Source organism: Palaemon carinicauda, chromosome 1 (assembly GCF_036898095.1).
Source record: "Palaemon carinicauda isolate YSFRI2023 chromosome 1, ASM3689809v2, whole genome shotgun sequence".
In the NCBI taxonomy this organism is placed as follows: Eukaryota; Metazoa; Arthropoda; class Malacostraca; order Decapoda; family Palaemonidae; genus Palaemon; species Palaemon carinicauda.
The window spans coordinates 67,979,256-68,001,755 of record NC_090725.1 but is presented as its reverse complement, the minus strand read 5'-3'; the positions used below and the strand labels follow the sequence as shown (position 1 = coordinate 68,001,755).

General features: G+C 31.6%; 1 protein-coding gene across 2 annotated transcripts in view; it reads left to right on the top strand.

Moving 5' to 3' along the window:
* Fbxl7 (F-box and leucine-rich repeat protein 7) overlaps positions 1 to 22,500 on the top strand; it is a 788,333-nt gene that overhangs the window by 209,154 nt on the left and 556,679 nt on the right. For both annotated transcript variants that reach the window (XM_068381784.1, XM_068381803.1), the window contains one exon: positions 11,611 to 11,718. In XM_068381784.1, the coding sequence (XP_068237885.1) occupies positions 11,611 to 11,718 (108 nt within the window). The remainder of the gene's footprint in view (positions 1 to 11,610; positions 11,719 to 22,500) is intronic.

Sequence of the window (22,500 nt, the reverse complement as noted above, 5' to 3'; positions counted from 1 at the left end):
GCGTGTCTCATCCACATTTAGAGAAACGCCAGAAACTATGCAAATAAAAAGCAAAGACGTACGCAAACTTCCTGCATCCTCTTCGCAACTTGAAAATAACTGACTAAGATATATTATCAGGACAATCCTGTAACAAATTATCTGCCTGACTTATTAATGATATTGGTTGATTGAATAGAGTTTTCTAGCATCCTGACATTTTATTAATGATATGCGAATCATTTTGTAAGTACTTGGTGTCATAGATACTTTATGTTATATAGAGTTTATGACTAAAGCGTACGTTCGATGGGCCTCAGTGCTGCATTGAAGAACTTTTCTTCATTAATCTAGATTGAGTGACATACTCATTCAAGTTAACCCCTTCGACTGCTCAACTATATCATCCCAAGTAAACGTCAATCAAGTTTATATAAAATCTTTAGACGGAATATAACAAAATGAATTTGACTAATACATCATTGATAGTGTTCGAAACACAGTTTCCACTCTACTTTAACATACCTGAACGTGGTTTGGAAAATTATTTGTACACTACAGTTTTGCTCTTTATTTTCCGCCGAGGTTGTTTGTTAGTTTGTGTATTAACTCGTTATATACGAAGCGGGTGGCGAGAAGTGGATTCTGAACCAAGGTTTCTTTATAACCAGGTTAGTCATATCAATGTGCTAAGGAGCAACATAAGTTAGGGGAAATCTGTAAACTTGACATTCTTTGTGTACGTTCATAAGTATATACTGCAAATAAGGGTATCTATAATTTGCCGTCACAAGCACTTGAATGTGGGAAATTCTGTATACATGACAGACAAAGTGATCAATATGAATAATGGAAAATAGGTACATTTTACAGACATTGTATGAAGGAGGATGTGTACGCATGCAAGAAAATATACAGAACATGAATTCATAAAAATGCTTTTTAGTACTCCAAAGAATATTCATTGTAAATGAAGTTCTTTAAAAACATGAATCAGAAACCCACAAATAGTAATAATAATAATAATAATAATGATAATAATAATGATAATATTAATGATAATAATAATCAGCCACTAAAAGCATTTTTGACAACTAGAAGACCTTCACATTGACAAAATATATTACCGCTTGAAAATCCCCAGTTCAATCATTGAAGTATTCTTTTTTAATTCGGCGGTCTTTGCATTAAAGATTTGTTAAAGAATTGTAAGAAATGTGGATGTATAAAGTTAGTTTTACCTAAAATAAACGTATAAGATTGCTATATGTTTTAGATAAACCATCTATGTAGTTTAGAACCTATTTGTGGATACTTGAATCAGTTCAAGTTCTGTCTTCTTGGTAAAGCAGTGCGCATAAAAAAATATCCAGCAAGGGCTTACAAAGTCTTATAAGTTGGTTTTTCAGTTATTAGCGTATCTTGGATAAACACAAAACTAAGTTAGTTTTTGCGTCAGTATAGTTGGCTGGAAAAATATGCAATTGTCTATTATAGATTGAAGATTTACATAGCTATGAAATGTGAAACTGTTCGAGGATAAATCAGCGCACGCTGATGAAATGGGGAAAATGTGGAAGTACCATGTGAAATGGCACATTACAACAATGCCATCAATATTTGGGCAATCTTATAGTAATTAATATAATAATATGATATATAAAAATAGGTCAAAATGTTGTCTGAACTCGATGGGTTTGCTCGAAAAAAACGTGCAGATTTAAAGGTATCCCACCTCTCAAGTTCCTGGGTTGTACCAGAAAGGGTTTCTTTTATGTTTAAATTATATTATTTTTCAGTTGAAGAATAAACTCTCTGAGCAAAAGCTCTTAGCTGAGTATAGTAATTCCGAGTCAAATCTGATCTGTTACCCATCCAAAGATGATAGGCCTCCTGCTTCTCCAAATAAGCACGTCTACAATCATCATTGAACCGGAGTTTGTCTTTCACACGGTATTTTATTCCACACGAGAAAGGATAAGCGAATGTTCCTAGTGTACTTTTTATATTGGTGCCTATTTACCCAGAAGATGAAACTTCCCTGCTCATAATTTAGAACAAATTAGTTTTTTTTCAACTGCCACAATTAATAATAGTAAATTGGCCCATCGCTCTTCTTTTCTCAAGGTCATACAGAAACCCCCAGATTCTAGTCGTGAAGTTTCTAAGTCCGGTCTTGACTTTCAGTGATCCACTTGACCCTGTAAATCATAGGCCCTTGTTTTTAAATTTGAACAGATGGGGTTTAGTAGACCATTTCTTTGTAGTAGTATTCAGTTTTTAATTAATTGAATACTAAGAGTGCTTAACGATCGATGGTAGATGATCTACAGGAATTTAATCTGTAAATCCTAAAAACCGTGTTTTTGATTCATTATTTTTATATCTTACCAGTGTACGCAACCCGCCAAAAATGACGACTAAATATTTGATAGATATACACGCACATACACACACATTCAACCTTCTCCCCCCTCCCCCTCCCCCTTTCATAACTACAACCAGCTGATTCGGTAGAGCAGATAAGAAATAAGTATTATTGGTAAATCTCCCTAAAGATCCAGCTAAAATTAGTGCATAATGCAAATTATTGGGGATGAAGTTAATTAATAAGGATTGTTAGTAGGCTTAGGGCAATAAAGCTCACGCACCCAGATATATAGAGTGACTGTTTCTTGAATTACACGCACTTACGTTGTATGTGCTATTATTGATTTTAAATTCACAATTTAGAAGCATTTTTTATATACTTTATCGTAAGCTGCAAAAAGAACTGGTGTACTGAAAAAGTCTTTCGAGGTTTTTAAGCGACTCATTTTCCTTGGGGATTTCTCTTGTTCTACTCTGCCATGTAATGAATATTATTATTCTCTTTATTCTTCAGCATCCGACTCGAATCTTAAGTTATCAAACAAATTCTTGAGGTCTATTGAATATTTTTATTGATGCCGTTGTTGTATTTGCTTGGTGCATTGCCATTTTTGGGGGGGAATCTTATAATTTTTACATGCAGATTTCACGCTATATTATCTGCCGCGAAGTACTATATTTGCATGTTAGGTGTGATTAAGATTTACCCTATTACTGTAAGTTCAAGACACCGGTTATCGCTGTAACAGTAGCTAGAAGGTCTTAAGGTTTATAGGTTGCTTATTATTATTATTATTTTTATTATTATTACTAGCCAAGTTACATCCTTAGTTGGAAAAGCAAGATGCTATATGCCCTGGGCTCCAATAGGGAAAAATAGCTCAGGGAGGAAAGGAAATAAGAAATAAATGAAGGATGAGAATAAATTAACAATAAATCATTCTAAAAATAGTATCAACGTCAAAACAGATATGTCCTATATAAACTATTAACAACGTCAAAAACAGATATGTCATATATAAACTATAAAAAGACTCATGTCAGCCTGGTCAACATGAAAACATTTGCTCCAACTTTGAACTTTTGGTTCTACTGATTCAACTACCCGATTAGGAAGATCATTCCACAACTTGGTAACAAGGGTCAGTGGTTGTGCCCTAGCACACTGTTAAAAAAAAAAAAAAAAAAAAAAAAAAAAACCGTAATTTTAATCGGAAATTCTCTCCGTAAAAAATATGCTGTTCTCAGCCGTATTTCAGTAAATACAGGCGACAGTAATTTTTACAATATTTTGTTATTATCTTTTACGGGTTGTGACCGTAATATCACTCATTTGACGTCTGTATATCCGTTTTTAAAACTGTAAATGCCTGGCAGCATTTATTCCAGGATTACCCCTTTTTCGGCAAATTTTTAACAGAGCAGGCAATGACTTAGAGACTGGCTATATTTGTATATGATGAGCGTCCAAGGCCTCACTAGCCAGATACTTGAACTATAATATATTGGAAAGATTATTCTGTTTTTCTCAGAAGAATTGCATCTTGAATTTGAATACCGTTTGCGTCTTATCTTCCAAGAGAGACGTTTGTTTGTTTTTAGATTGGCCCACCTAATGGGGGACACGGGCTCTTGCGAAGAGAGACGCGTTAGTACTTAAATATACAGAGACACTGAAGATTTAAATATGATACATACAATTCAAGTAACTTGGCCCGGCATACTTCATTGCAAGACCAAGTATGCTTTATGTGGGACACGTTTTTAGTTATGAACAAACCTAACAAAGATTTTATAATAATCTTTTGTTTGCCTTGTTAAAATCTATTCATTGAATTGAATATACTGTATATAAAGATATATATATATATATATATATATATATATATATATATATATATATATATACATTATTTATATTATATATATATATATATACATATATATATACATATATATATATATATATATATATATATATATATATATATATATATATATATATATAAGAAAATTTTAGACTGCCTGAAGTGGAATAATTGTAAATAAAAGATAAAAATTGGATCAATTTCTTTTAGACATTTTTATATAAATACTATGTAGATCTGGGGTTGGTGAATCCCTTAATAGAGATTTAGCTAAAATTAGTGCATGGTGCAAATTATGGGGTATGAAGTTGAATCCTAACAAAACTCAAAGTATGATTGTAAGTAGGTCAAGGACGGTGGCTCCTCAACATCCGGATCTCAGTATTGATAATGTTTCTTTAAATTTGTATGACTCTTTCAAAATTTTAGGCGTGATTCTTGACAGCAAATTTACTTTTGAGAAACATATAAGGTCTGTGTCTTCTTCAATTGCACAAAAAATTGGCGTATTGAGAAAGTCTTTTAAGATATTCGGTGATCAATCTATTCTGAAGAAGTGTTTTAATTCTTTTATTCTACCTTGTTTTGAGTATTGTTCTCCTGTCTGGTCTTCAGCTGCTGATTCTCATCTTAATTTGTTGGACAGAAACTTGCGGTCTATTAAATTTCTTATTCCTGATCTAGATATTAATATCTGGCACCGTCGATCAATTAGTTCATTATGCATGTTGCATAAGATTTTTCATAACTCTGACCATCCTTTACATTCAGATCTCCCTGGACAATTCTATCCTGTTCGTAATACTAGGCAGGCAGTTAATTCTAATAGCCAGGCCTTCTCCATCATAAGACTCAATACTACGCAGTACTCAAGAAGTTTTATTCCAGCTGTTACCAAGTTGTGGAATGATCTTCCTAATCGGGTTGTTGAATCAGTAGAACTTCAAAAGTTCAAAGTTGGAGCAAATGCTTCTTTGTTGACCAGACGGACATGAGTCTTTTTATAGTTTATATATGACATTTTTGTTGTTGACGTTGTTAATAGTTTATATATGATATATCTCTTTTGACATTACTTTTTTTAGAATAATTTATTGTTAATTTGTTCTCTTCAGTTATTTATTTCCTTATTTCCTTTCCTCACTGGGCTATTTTTCCCTATTGGAGCCCCTGGGCTTATAGCATCTTGCTTTTCCAATTAGGGTTGTAGCTTGGATAGTAATAATAATAATAATAATAATTAATTCCTCGTTTGATATAAGATATGTAGGTTTTATATATATATATATATATATATATATATATATATATATATATATATATATATGTATATATATATATATATATATATATGTGTGTGTGTGTATATATATACAGATATATACATATATATATATATATATATATATATATATATGTAAATATAAAGATATATATATATATAATATATATATATATATATATATATATAATATATATATATATGTATATATAAAGATATATATATATATATATATATATATATTTATATATATATATATATATATATAAATATATATATATACATAATATATTATATAATCTATATACATATATATATATATATATATATATATATATATATATATATATGTATGTATATGTATATGTATATATATTGAACATTTTAGACTACCTAAAGTGGAATAATTGTAACTAAAAGAAAAGAAAATGGATCAACTTCTTTTATACATTTTTATATAAATACTAACTTCTATTAATTCCTCGTTTGATATAAGATATGTAGGCTAACAGATGGTCTCATGTGACAGCAAAAATGTTAGGTTAATTGCAGATTATAAGAGAGCGAGTAAGAATCGATATATTTATTTTCGCGATCACGATTATTTAGCTTTTAATCAGACTTTCTTGTTTAAATAAGCAATCGGATTAAATGTTCAAGAATGTGTTTTCTTTATTTTCATCTTGTGTTTGCATATTCTTTCTGACACACACACACATATGTATGTATATATATATATATATATATATATATATATATATATATATATATATATATATATACATATATAAATACACATATATAAATACATGTATATATTTTTATATATATATATATATATATATATATATATACATATAGAAATACATGTATATATATATGTATATATATATATATATATATATATATATATAAATACATATATATATATATATATATATATATATATATATATATATATATATATAAGTATATGTATATATATATATATATATATATATATATATATATATATATAAGTATATGTATATATATATATATATATATATATATGTGTGTGTGTGTGTGTGTGTGTGTGTGTGTGTGTGTGTGTGTGTGTGTGTGTGTTTACTGTCATTGCAAATCACTCGAAAGTCTGAAATAGTTTAATTTTATGAGCCAAGTTTAATAATTATATCATAATTTATTAATATTTCCTATATTTTTCATACATATTTAGTGCTTCTTAAGACTCCCTCCCAAATGAACATTCCGACAACGCCCTTGAGTCTGGCGTGGTCGGGGAATGTTTACGGCGGAAAAAAAAATGATAAAGACGACTGGTTACTTCTTCCTATTATTCAGTGACGTAATAAGTACAGACGTATTCTAAAAGTCCCAGAGGAGCTTAGTATCAGTATAATTTCATGATATGCTTAGGGTTTTGTTTTAACTGTTTGGAAAAGGTGTGAAAGAAGAATGATGACCAAGGTTTAAACTCGAGCATGTACCGTGTGGCCATTACCTTAAATGCTGCTGCTTTTCACCTTAGATTACCTTGAAACTTTTTTCCAATTTCCTTGAATTTTAAGCTATACTTAAAGTAAAACCGAAATTACCTTAGAATTACCTTAAAGCCATGAAAATTACCTCAAAGTAAGGTAGTTACTTTAAAAGTTTAAACCCTGGTGGTGACAGTTAGCTAACTAACCATGGTAGGAAATAAGTTTAGGAAGTTTAGTATTAGTAAGAGTAATATGAAGCGTGGTTTAGCTACAATTTTATTTATATAAAGGTACATATTTCTTGTTATGGTTTCAAGTTTTACTTGTTTGTTTTCTGGTCTTCTGGGCTACTGGCTTCGTATTTTCTGATGCTGAAGTTGATACTTATGGATTTTGCAAAATGGGAGAGTTGCAGAGCCCTGGGGGAGGGGGGGGGGGGGGGACTTTGTAGTGAGGCTTGGATTCCTCCTGCTGACTGATGCTGTGTTTCTTATAAATTTCTCAAATCTCCTAATGGGGGAATTGGGGATGTTTTGAGTTCGAATTAGGTTCCTCTCCGGTTGTGAAGTCTTCATCTTATTTCTTTCCTTCTTGTTTTCTTTTAAGTTTTTATAGTTTATATATGAAAGATCTGATTTAATATTGTTACTGTTCCCTGTTTCCTTTCCTCACTGGGTTATTTTTCCCAGTTGGAGCCCTTGGGCTTATAGCATCCTGCTTTTCCAACTAGGGTTGTAGCTTAACTTGTAATAATAATAATAATAATAATAATAATAATAATAATAATAATAATAATAATAATAATAATAATAATCGGATTAGTCGTCCTCTGAACTTTCTGCTATGCTCTTCATCTTGTGTGGGATCCTGCATATCCTGCTGTATATTTGGTCTCATAAAATAACCTCTTGTAAAAGTTATATTTTGTGTTGTTGTTTCATTTATTTTGATTACGGCTGGATTGTTTTTTTGTCGTTAGATATTTAAGTCTGCCAGATATCCATTGAATACTAAAGAAAAATTACGAGAAAAACTATATATTTATAATTGAAATACATTGTATTTACCCGCACTTTAAAATCTCACGATTTTTTTGTTTCTAAAATCATATAGGATATAATTGTGGTTTCCCCATTTGAAATACTTTGTAGAGATTAATGAAAATTTCAGTCTCCATGTGCAGTTTAGATACTTCCGTTGAGTATTGGATTGCTAAAATAAATTCGAATAAAGAACTAGTTTCATTGCTATTATCTTAGGTTTTTACTACTACTACTACTACTACTACTACTACTACTACTACTAGGCACTAATTGGTCTGGAAAATCTTTGAATAACAACAGCAACAACTTTTACTATAGTTGTAGAAGAAGTATGGTATAGAATACGTAATAGTGCACTCTTGGTGTTTTAAATGAGCGTCAAGCAGTCGAACAAGTAAAGAGAAACAATATCCCAGTCGATGTAGTTGTTGAGAGAAAGCCGAATGATATGGATATGACAAAACATTTTAAGGGTCTTGGAACGACAAGCTCTGATTGTTGTCTGGTGTTACCAAATAAATGTCGGGTTAGAATAAGGTTACTCTTTGTGGTGCCAGGAATAGTGTGGTAATGTGATATAGAATGATACTAAACTGCACCACTGTATTAGATTTAGTTATGATGTCAAGGCACGGAAATGAGGCTAAAATAATGAAAAATGTGGTTTAATGTGTTGTTTTGAGAATGATTTTTAAGCGAATTTCCTACTTACTGTTAAAGTAAGAGTAGGTAGATAAAGGATATTGAAATATTAGTGTTTTCAGTAATGTCGAAAGGATATACAAATGAAAGAATCTCGTTTCGGGTATATTATCTTATACGTGTAGCTTAAGATAAACGTGGTGAAAGGGTTTGTGTATCGCCATGATCAGCAAAGCTGTACTAGCCACGGCCACCCATACTAGGTTGGTCTGCTGTGAGCGATCAGACAAAAGTCTCCCAGCATCACCAATCTGAAATTGGCCAGCGTAGTGACAAGAACTGGCCTAACCCCAAACAAAAAGAAAGACAGGGTTGAGGCCTTTCTTCAGCAGCGGACTAGAAACGGCTGTGTTTTTTGTCGTTGTTGTTGTGGTAGTGCAAACAGAGGATATTATGTAAGATACGTTTTGTTATGCTATGCAGAAGTACAAATTACAGTATATGAAAGAATAACTTGATGTGATAAGAATAACAGTTGCTGAAAATACTGTACATTTGATCCTTCATTAGTAGATGTAAATAGAAAACAGATGGTTCTGTGAACCGGAGAAGAATGTTTAAGAAAATCGACTTCAATGTCAAGAAAAGAGCCGTTTTGGAAACTAAAGATGAAAATACACATAATGAAAAGGAGATTAGAGGAAGAACAAGAATTAAGATATAAAAGAATTTGGTGATACTTGGGAGTACGGGATGTTATATAGATGGTCCATTGGCTGTCATAAACACCTTAAAGGTTAAAAGGCCACTCATGGATGGCAGAAGCAAGGAACAATGACATTGCCCTATCAAGCAGGACAATGCCCAAGAGACTGAAATATATCCCAAGCCCCCTCTCCACCCAAGCTAATACCAAGGAGGACCAGGCAATGCGAATTCCAGCTTCCGTTACCGCATTCCTTTATCAATATTATTATTATTATTATTATTATTATTATTATTATTATTATCCAAGCTACCACCTAAGTTGGAAAAGCAGGATGCTCTAAGCCCAAGGACTACAACAGGGAAAAATAGCCCAGTGAGGAAAGGAAATAAGGAAATAAATAAAGTACAAGAGACGTGATAAAAAATTAAATATTATAGTGCCCTTGTTGTCAAACGGTGTGAATTATATATCTAGTAGCTAGTCGATTACAGTAAGTCACAACCATTGGGAAAATTGCGTGGAGTTCATAACCTTATTCTCAAATATGTTAAAAAAAACCTAAGGTTTATCATTTTCTGGAAGCATTGCTTCCAGAGGGGAGGAAACATTTGGAGGCTTAGTCTTTCCTCATCCTCTGAAATCCATCGTCCCTATATATAAAAAGCAACGTGTCTGGGTATATATATATATATATATATATATATATATATATATATACATTAAGTGTATATATATATATATGTATGTATATATATGTATGTATATATATATATATATATATATATATATATATATATATATATATATATATGTGTGTGTGTGTTTAATGTCACGCTCAGCGGCATTGCTAGACCTATGACTATTCCGTCTCTCTCCGTCCTTCTGTAGGAGGAAGAGGGAGTCGTCATACCCTGGTGAGAGGGGTTACCTCAAGAGGTACACTCTGAAATCACGATCTCCCACAAATTGCCGAAGCTGCCGTGTTGTAGTTACTTTGCAGTTATTTTTGACTGGTGGCGTAAAGGAGTTAGGTATAATGTGCACAATAGAGTGTTGTGTGTTGTAGCTAGGGTGGTAAAAGGCATAGTTTTAGTAACCTCACGCCAAAACACCCCTCTTAAATTAGAGGGTGCCTTAATGAAGTCAAGAATTTGATCTTAGAATACTATTCGGGGGAGAGTTGAAAACTGTGTGGCCGGTGAGAAGGTGCTGAAACTGGGTAATATCTTGAATATCTCTCTTAATTATTATTCTTTTTTACATCAATCTCTTCAATCTTTTTCACATTCGTATAGCTATCTTCCATGTTGCTTCCCAATCTCTATGACTGATACTTTCAGATGCTGAAATCGGATCCAGTTTTATGCAATTATCAAAGGCCTTCCCCATAGTCATCAGAATTCATTACTTAGATGATTGTGAATATATGATTGGTGATAATACAGTTCTGTGATAACTATTTTCAATATTTTGGAACTACAGAAGTTGAAATTTGATGGAGTTGAAATTCTTCCCTTTTAATACCCAAGGAGTAGTCTGAAGATAGTAGTACTTTTTATTTTATTTTCTTACCATGCATAAATTCTAACACATAAGATTATTTTTCATTAAATTAAATATGGAATTCTTTTATATTTTATTATGATAAGTTTTTATATTAATTTATATGTTAAGAAATTATATTTGATTATAAAAGGAACAAAAACTATTTTAGGAAAGATTCCAAAAGTATGAAATAACCCAATTTTGTCTTCTTTTTTAGGTCCTTTATCATGAAGAAATAATTCATGATAATTTATTCTTTTCCCATTTTTCAGTAAAGATTAGAAATAAACTAAATTTTTCTTCTTTTTCAGGTCCTTTATCATGAATACTTCAGACACGTTTATTTATTCTTTTCTTTCTTTTTTTGCAGGAAAAACAAATTCGAGTTTCTCTCACGATTCCGATAATTTATTATGATAAGTTTTTATATTAATTTATATGTTAAGAAATTATATTTGATTATAAAAGGAACAAAAACTATTTTAGGAAAGATTCCAAAAGTATGAAATAACCCAATTTTGTCTTCTTTTTTAGGTCCTTTATCATGAAGAAATAATTCATGATAATTTATTCTTTTCCCATTTTTCAGTAAAGATTAGAAATAAACTAAATTTTTCTTCTTTTTTCAGGTCCTTTATCATGAATACTTCAGACACGTTTATTTATTCTTTTCTTTCTTTTTTTGCAGGAAAAACAAATTCGAGTTTCTCTCACGATTCCGATATCAGTTTGAGTACGCACAGTGCTGATTTCTCGCTGACCCCACCGCGCTCCAGGAAGGCAGTCTCATTCCAAGGTAAGATTATAAAAGGCTGTGTCATTTTTTTTCGGACAGAAAGAAAAAGAAACGGAATAGGTACATTTTTATGATGGTTGATTTTAAATCTTTAGGTGAGGATGAAGGTCCAATAAGTATTTTTCCTACTGTAGGACAGAATTTACTGTTTGCATTGGAAGTTATTTTGAGATCTTGTTTTCTTGGCCGTTTTCTGGTGCTTTAATATTTTGTGCTGGTTGCCTTTATAGAATACGGTATTTAAACTATTTTTATGCTCCCTTTCCTTTTTAACAGCTAATTAATTATTTGTACCGCGCTCCAGAAAGGCGGTCTCATTCCATGGTAAAATTATAAAAAACAGAAAATGACAATTAACTGGTCGGGTCTTAAGGCCGATTGCAAAACAATGGTATTTCCAAAATTTCCATTTGCAGTAATTACAACGAACCAAATGTATCCTTTGCCCTCTGGAAGTCATTACAAGTTAACAATTAAAGCATTACTGCCATTTACATTTGAAAAACGTAAATTTATTTTTCGAAATTTTTATTGAATATGTTATTACATCAATGCGAAATCTTGGGAAATAGAAACAACAGATTGATTACGAAACAGAGAGAAAAGAGACTCAATGGTTTCTCTTTTATGATACTTGATTTCAAATCTTTGGGAGAGAATGAAAGTCCAATAAGCATTTTTTTTTATCCTATGATGGACAGAATATATACAGTTGTTGAACTCCATACTATAATTTTTGTATCTGACTGCTTTTCATGGCCGTCTTCTGGTGCATTAATATATATATATATATATATATATATATATATATATATATATATATATATATATATATATATATATATATATATATATACATATATATATATATATATATATATATATATATATATAATGAGAGAGAGATAGAGAGAGAGAGAGAGAGAGAGAGAGAGAGAGAGAGAGAGAGAGAGAGAGAGAGAGAGAGAGAGAGAGAGAGAGAGAGAGAGAATACGGTACTTCAACTACATTTACTAGTTTTTCATTTTGTTTGCTGTTATATTATTTGTTACTGAACTGAATCACTATTTTAGTTTATTGGAACAAAGTTTTGTTGTTTTTCTTAGAAACGATTGCGTATTTTTTTTTCGACTATTTACCCATCTGTAAAAATTCCACCTTCGTGTCAGTCTACGAAACTTTTAGGGATGGGTTTTCTCGTTTGCCAGGTAATGTATCTTCCACACTCTACTATAACATACGAGAATAAAACCAGTAACTCCTGTAATCGTTATCAATTAGAATTTTAATCTTTTTGTCGTGTATTAATGTTCAATCATTCTTATCATAAATTTGGTATTATATCCATGCGAATAATTTTTTAACATTTGTCACTGTGAGAGTGTTTAGCATATTGAATTTGAATATGTATTTCCTCCTCCTTTTCTTCTTTGTGGTTCAGGAATTAAATTTTATTTGCTTTTGATTTTCTCCTGTTGCCTTAAGGAACCAAAAACTGAAGCCTTTTTATTTGTTTGAGAAAATAAGTAAAACATTATACATGAAAAACAGAGGCTTACAATAGCGAAGGAGTTTAATTGATAGATGAAAATGAAAAGACATCGGAGATGTAAGAAAGGTGTAGGAGCAGGAAAGTATTATAGTAAGTCATTATAAGAACGAAATTCGCTATTGCAGTTCATATAATTTTCCCTAGCATAATGTATGTATGTATTTGTATATGTATGTATATATATATATATATATATATATGTATATATATATATATATATATGTATATATATATATATATATATATATATATATATATATATATATATATATATATATATATATATGGAAACTGAAATTTGTGTGCCTTAATACACAACTGCTTAATAAGAAATAAAAATCAAGGTTTTGCTGACCTTTTTCGTGATATTTTCTAAAGCTGATCAACTATTACCATCAAGTATATGATTCTATTTTGCCGAATCAACCTCTTCCTTTGTTAATGAATTTTAAGGACTATTTCCAATTTACTATTCACAATACATTGGATAGTTTGCAAGCGAGAACAGAATAAGCAAGTTATCCCCCGAAGAAATTCCACCGACTCTCTCCGTTTTCTCTCATAAGCATTTTTTTTCTCCCTTTTTTCTGGTTCTTTGTCAGCGATAAGACAGCTGCTAACGATCAAGATACATCAGATTCTTTCAATAACCGATTCATCCTATTTCTTGTGAAATGGATAGTTACGGTCTGGTTAGATGGATAGCAATAGCTTGATTATAATTCTTTTGAAATGGCAACGAATGCAGTAAAATCACGGACAGTTTTAAATATAGGTTTGGGCGCTCGATATGTAGAAATCTTTAACAAGAAATGAATATCACACACAAACACACACACACACACACACACACAGAGAGAGAGAGAGAGAGAGAGAGAGAGAGAGAGAGAGAGAGAGAATAGTATACAACAGAAATGTAGATAGAATTGCCATGAATGTGATAATGTGAGAGTTTTGTCTGACGGTGTTTCTGCAGTCTGCATCAGGAATAGATCTGGGAAACATTGTGTCAGCTGAGTCATCTCTGTTCGTTGATGTTCACAGTTTTATGCTTTCCTAAGTATTCATCTGGCGTGAAGGTTCCATTTTGATAGTTGCATTGTGTAATCAACGCTTATTTTCAACCTTTTTTATCATTATTTTTTTCAGTCATGCTGCTTTAGGTAATAATTTCTTGAAGGTAAAATTAAAATTGCTTGAAATTGATTCATCTAGAGCTAGGCCTACTCTTCGCATGTCTTGTAATTAAACAGCCACCTTCTCATTTGTCATTCAATCAACTATCATTTTGATTTTATGGTAAACTTGTATTAATGACGTTTTTGTTCCTTTTTTTTAATTTCTCTTAATTATATAATAGACTATTTGTTTAGGTTCTATTCCTTCTTACCTATCGTCCGCTAGCTGGTTTCATTTTATTAAAGTTATACACAACTTCTAGTTTTGAATTGTAATTTCCCGTGTTTTCCTATTTTCAATGGGATTTAGCTGTTTAGATGTAATTGATTTTATCAGTTATTTGTTATGTGAAGTTTTGTCGTGCATATTATATATACAGTATATATATATATATATGTATATATGTATATATATATATATATATATATATATATATATATATATACATACATACGTACATATACATACATATATATACATACATACATACACACACACACACATATATATATATATATATATATATATGTGTGTGTGTGTGTGTGTGTGTGTGTATGATATATATGTTTTTCATTTTAAAAAGTTTTATTCAATGAGTGTAACATGGCTCCACCCATTTTACCTCATTCCTGTAAATTCATTTCTTTTCTTCCTTTTTTATCTTTTGGTCCCTTACCATATATATATAATGACAGGAAGCGTTCGACCCCACCTGTCTTCGCACTAAGCACTGCCCTTTCAAGGTCATATCAGGTGAGCGCCGACCCTATCACCAGTTCCAGAGGTGTTGGAACAGGGACCGAAGCTGTAATGGGATTTCGCCCCCCTAAGACCACAGTATATTAAAACGAATCTTTTAAAATTCTCCCTCTCGCTAACTGGGTGCCATTATGCAACCATAGTGACCAATCTTATTACACAGAGATTTAATAAGTGTAATCCTGGCTAAGACTGCTTCGTGTACTCGTAGGAATTTTTCAGTTCCTAATCATTATACACACATTGCGAGAGAAGGGCGCAAGCCTTCGTCTGCCGGACAAGGCTCATTGGCACTTGAGTCTCTTTGCTGTTTGGTCGGAAGTTTTGTACGATGAATGTATTTTTCTGGCCCGGAGGTGTGTGCTTTTATGGTTAAATATTTACGGCCTTTCGCAGAAAATAATTCTGAATCTTATTGTAAGAGTCCAAAAAGACTATATCAGGTTATGTTCTAAAGATCTTGGAGCTATTCGACCATTAATTCGACTTGTCATTTTTTATTTTTCATTTTTTTTTTCAGTTTCTGCTAAAACTGTATTTGGTGTCAAAGGGTTTTATCTTGCTGCATTGCATGGAAAGTTTTCGAGTTTGAGTTGAGTTTTTTAACTGTTCGATTGTCTTGAGAGAGAGAGAGAGAGAGAGAGAGAGAGAGAGAGAGAGAGAAAGAGAGAGAGAGAGAGAGAGAGAGAGAGAGAGAGAGAGAGAGAGAGAGAGAGAGAGAGAATTAGAAAAAACCTACCTTTCAAATGTAAAAGTAACTACAGAGGAAGAATGAGAGAAATTATGCGTCGAGTTTAAACCCAACTTTTGATTAATGACTTGGAGAGAAATACTAGAAGCAAATTTTGTTTCGCTTTTCTACGAAAACTTTGGGAAAAAGAAACTCATTCTTTATATATATATATATATATATATATATATATATATATATATATATATATTCACATTATGTAATTATTTCTATATGTGGTCAGACTACTACTACTACTACTACTACTACTACTACTACTACTAATAATAATAATAATAATAATAATGATAATAATAATAAAGTTAATATGGATAATAATAATCATGTTATTACTGTTGATCTTTTAATTAAGAAAAAAAAACAGGTGAGCGAGAAAGATTAAAGCGTTGTTAGTCACGAAATTAACCGGAGTTTAGTAAAGTTCTGTAAAAAAAAAAATTCTCATGAAGTTTCCGATATCTAGATATTAAAATTTTCGTGTGAAGAATATTTATATCTTGAGTTAATTCTATAAGCTAAATAAGCCTATAATATAACTGCCCACAACTATACGGGTACCATTCTCCATTTTTTCCAAGTTATGGTTGATAGCTACTCTCATATCCCCATCACATTTTATTTCTACATGCTCTTGATAAATATATTATATATATCATGAGACTAAATTGATTTCTTGTGACAATGTCCATATCCTAATTGGCGAATATTTATTCCACATTCGTTTATTTCAATTTGTGTATATTTATATTTTTCCTTTTATTTTCCTCATTTTTACCCTTGTACGTCTCTCTCTCTCTCTCTCTCTCTCTCTCTCTCTCTCTCTCTCTCTCTCACACACACAAAAGGACGTTAACTGTATTGATCCTCCTCTATGAAGAAAATATGACTATATGTAAGTCAGTTGTAGAGTGATTTTCTCTTCCTTCAATGACAACATCAACAACAACAGCAAATGAACCCGTTGCTAGTCCACTGCTGGCCAAAGGTCTCAGACTTGTCCTCATTCATGTCAGGCGTTTCGCCAATTTTCATCACCACGCTGGCCGTCTGCGGATTAGTGATAGTTGAAGATTTTAGTGTGATCGGTTAAAGCAAACCAACCTAGTATTGGTGTCTCGGGCTAGTACGGCTTATGGCGATACTCAAACCTTTTCACAATGTTAAGGCATCCCCACTCAAAAATGACATTTAATCTTTAAGGATGGTCCAAAGCAATTGGTTTGTGTAAATTCACACCCGAAAATTTATGAGGAGAGTGCTGTGTCATAGGAGTCACTAGGCAATAGGTTGGTCAAGGCACCAGCCACCCTTAGAGTTATTATCGCTAAAGAGTTATAGGGTCCTTTGACTGGCAAGACAGCACTACATTGGAGCCTTCTCTCTCGTTACTGCTCATTTTTCCTTTGCCTATATATACACCGAATAGTTTGGCTCATTCTTTCAACATTTTCCTCTCTTTATATACACCTGACAGCACAGATTACCAAACATTTCTTCGTCGTTCAAGTGGTTAACCATTACACTGTAATTGTTCAATTGCTTCTTTCCTTTTGGTAAGGGTAGAAGAGACTTCAGCTATGGTAAGCAGCTCTCTAGGAGGACAACCCAAAATGAAATCAATGTTATCTAGTCTAGGGTAGTGCCATAGCCTCTACCCCATAGTTTTCTACTGTCCTAAGGTAGAGTTCTCTTGCTCGTGGGTAAACTTGGCCACACCATTATATCTTACTTATCTTTCTTGTGTTTTTTTAAAGTTTTTATAGTTTATATATGGAAGATCTATTAAAATGTTGTTTCTGTTCTTGAGATATTTTATTTTGATTGTTCATTACTTCTTCTCTTGTAGTTTATTTATTTCCTTGTTCCCATTCGTCACTGGGCTATGTTTCCCTGTCGGAGCCCTTAGACTTAAAACATCCTGCTTTTCATCTCGGGGTGTAGCTTAACTAGTAATGATAACAATATAATTATATGGTTAGTCCATTTCATACATCCCAAGCCTTTAAAATATGTAATTCATTGCCTTCTTCTGTTTTTCCTAAATTATATAACCTCCATTTTTGATAAAAGAAAAAGAAAATTGTTTACGGTTTAAAGGGATGTGATATCTGTTCCTCGGAGTAGTGTTCTTGCCCATTACTTTTCACACTATATACACATATGTGATTTGACCTAGAAAATGAGTTTGTTGCACATGCAAATGATGAATATTTACTGTATATATATATATATATATATATATATATATATATATATATATATATATGTATTTATGTATTATATTTATATGTATAAAAAATAATTGTGGATAATAATATTTGTATATACATTATATGTATATATATATATATATATATATATATATATATATATATATATATATATATATATATTTATGTATATATATATATATATGTATATATATATATATATATATATATATATATATATATATATATATATTTATGTATATATATATATATATATGTATATATATATATATATATATATATATATATATATATATATATATATATATCAGTATGGTTGTAACTAGAAATTACAGGAAGGTGTTAAGTTGATATACAGAGCACCAAAGGGAAGAGAAATCAAGGTATGAATCTTGACTGGCCATGGGATTTCCACTGGGAAAAAAAGGGCAGGTGAGATCAGTTGTTCTCAAAAAAGAAAAAAAAACGATGTATGTAAATTGCACAATCACGCTGTGTCATAAATGGGTCAATCTATCCTGCTGTCAACAGGTATTAGCGGTCAGTGTTTTATTATTATTATTATTATTATTATTATTATTATTATTATTATTATTATTACTACTAGCTAAACTGCAACCTTAGTTGGAAAAGCAGGATGCCATAAGCACAAGAGCTCTTAATATTCTATCTTATTTCTATTTCTCTTGTTTTTTGGAAAGATCTATTTTAATGTTGATACTGTTTTTTAGATATTTTATTTTAATTGTACATTGCTTCCCTGATAGTTTATTTATTTACTTGTTTCCTTTCCTTGCTGGGCTATTTCTCCCTGTTGGAGTCCTTGGGTTTATAGCATCCTGCTTTTCCAAAATAACCCAGTGAAGAATGAATATAAGGAAATAAGTTAACAACCAGACATGTAATAAACAATCAAAATTAAATGTTTTAAGAACAATAACAACATTAACAGAGATCTTTCACATATAAACTATAGAGTCGTGTCAGCCTGTCCAACATTAAAACATTCGCTGCAAGTTTGAACTTTTGAAGTTCCACCGATTCAACTACCTAATTAGGAAAGTCATAGCACAACTTGGTCACAGCTGGAATAAAACTTCTAGAAAACTGTGTAGTGCAGAGCCATATGATGGAGAATGCATGACTGTTAGAGTAAACTGCATATGTAGTATAAAAATAAGATAAAATATAAAATGTAGATTTATACTATTGTGTGCCTTCCGCTTGAAATTACACGAACGCGTGACGTTGTCGTAGAAAAAAAAAAATCTGGAATTGCGTATTGTTTAATCTTTCAAAATGAGTGAAAATTTTATTTCTTTGACGATGAAAATAAGTGCTGGCGGAATATATGTGATTAAATATACCCTGGGTTTCCTCATGGATTAAATGTATTTGGTAAATAGAAATGTGTGATTTTGTTGAGTTAAAATGCAACGACCATGTATAAAATGAATTGGTGAAAAAAAAAATACTTAAAATATATCATATTTATCCTTGAACATAGATTTTGGAAAACTGGAGGAAAATCTAATATATTTGAGGTACGTAGCTTTCTTTGGCTTATGCGTTACATACTTTAAGTTGCCCTAAATTTTTGTGGTTAAAAATTATGTTAATACTACTTTCCAATCACTTATGCCGGTGCAATATTGTACTGTTAAAACGTATTTCCAAACGCAAACATTTTGTTAATTCCATAAGAGGGTTTCATTCAAAGTCATAGAATAATAATTTCAATATATTAATGAATAGGTCTTATTTTACTATCGGTTTTGTTGTATTCATCTATGTTTTATTTTATATGTATTCAATAGCATATATCATGAAAAAGGTTGATTTTATATTTACTGCATCAGGTTTTTTTTTTTATTAGAAAATCTTATTCTACAACGATATCATAAAACAAGAGTGTCCCCGTTTTGATAAAATACCCATAGAAAGGACATCTTTATTGTGGGATGCCATAAAGTTCCTAATTTACGTCCTCGTGATACTGTTAGGTTTAATGAAGATCACATGAGAATACATTCTTCCCTATAGATTAACTCTGACCCCAAATTAATGTTCATTCAAAACTAAATTTACTTTTGAGAAACACATTAGGTCTGTGTCTTCTTCAGTTGCACAAAAAATTGGCGTATTGAGAAAGTCTTAACAAGATTTTCGGTGATCAATCTATTGTGAAGAAGTGTTTTAATTCTTTCATTCTACCCTCTTTTGAGTATTGTTCTCCTCTCTGGTCTTCAGCTGCTGATTTTCATCTTAATTTGTTGGACAGAAACTTACGGTTTATTAAATTTCTTATTTCTGATCTAGATATTAATCTTTGGCACCGTCATTCAATTAGTTCATTATGCATGTTGCGTAAGATTTTTCATAACTCTGACCATCCTTTACATTCAGATCTCCCTGGACAGTTCTATCCTCTTCGTAATACTAGGCAGGCAGTTAATTCTAATTGCCAGGCCTTCTGCATCATGAAGCTCAATACTACACAGTATTCTAGAAGTTTTATTCCAGCTGTTACCAAGTTGTGGAATGATCTTCCTAATCAGGTAGTTGAATCAGTAGAACTTCAAAAGTTCAAAGTTGGAGCAAATGTTTTCATGTTGACCAGGCTGACATGGGTCTTTTTATAGTTTATATATGACATATCCGTTTTGACGTTGTTAATAGTTTATATATGACATATCTGTTTTGACGTTGTTACTGTTTTTAGAATGATTTACTGTTAATTTGTTCTCATCATTTATTTATTTAGTTAATTCCTTTCCTCACTGGGCTATTTTTCCCTATTGGAGCCCTTGGGCTTGTAGCATCTGGCTTTTCCAACTAGGGTTGTAGCTTGGCTAGTAATAATAATAATAATGATAATAATTTAAATGTAAATTTGATCAACGTTAAGCAGCAACTTTACCTTCGAACGTTTTGTTAATTCAGATCTAACAGTGCTATGAATTTATCCCCCTTTTTCAGGTAGTTTTAGTTTGAGTTTATTTTCTAGTTCGGGTTGCCTGTTCAAGAAATTCATTATCAATTACGATAGATTTACACGGAATTTGGTCTTTATTCAAATAACACTTGAACGTATTAATGCACATTACCCCTATAGAGTCATAACTCTTGAGGATATTTTTTTTTCATTCGTATTGATTAATATGCCAAATTTATGCTTCGTTCATCATAACATTACCATTGGGCTTTTTTAGTATGCAATCATTGTTATAGTTTATCAGTAACAAAGTAATTGTGTTTTGAAATTAATCGAAGTTATTTTGAAATGTTATTCCTCAGAAATCACTTTTACTTTCGGACCGTGTGAACATAAACTCCCTTTTTTTTCTTTCATTGACCCACTTTTCAGCTGGAAGGAAACTTCAAAGCTGCAAAATACATTAGGTCCTTAGTACCTATTAGACAGAAGCTCTCATTAAGGTATTTCTCCGTGTTTGTGTGATTGTGCGAGCATGGACCTTCTTCACCTTTCATTCATTCTTTTTCGATTCTTCTTGTTTATATGAGCTCATTTACGTAATATCGATTTTTTTTTATTTTTTTTTTTTTTGCAAACCGAGTCTATTTGCTTTATTGCATTTGTTGATACCGTAATAATTCTCTAATTATTTTCTATTCGTACTATTCATTTTCCAATCATTGGATTTACTGTATATATTTACAGCAAAGGTTTTAATCTTCTAACATTAATTGGGTAAAGTTTTATCTAATTCCCTATAGTTTCCATATCAAACCAGGCATATGAACCGATATGCCTAATTATGAAAATATAAGACAGGGAAAAAGTGTACAATTGATCACTTCTTTAAGATGACATCTAAAGCTGCCACCAACTTAGGCTTGCTTCACACGAATGGTTTGATCCCGCCCGATTTTCTTCGCTAGAGGTAGAAATCAATTAGGCTTTGGATAATTAGTGATTTACTAGCCTCTTGCAATGCTCATCCGCGCGATTCAGTGCAACTGCTAATAGAAATTAAAAGGCCGTTCGGGGAAAATCCATTCTTGTGAAGACATGCCTCCTGATGAGCGAAAATCTTCCCGTGCGGAAACAAAAAATACTCTCGTCTGAATGGTCTGAATTAAGCCTTACTCTAGCATGTGACGGACGGTAGGTGATTTGCCTCATGTTTATCTGTTGTAATATAGTGGAGGGCGTTTAGATATTGAGCAAGCAGGAGTTACTTCTCCCTGTAAATCAGAGATTTCGTGGTCATCACCAATTTCCCCTTATTTCAAGTTTATCTACATGCGTTGATGTTTTTTTCTTTTTTTTTTTTTAATGTGACGCC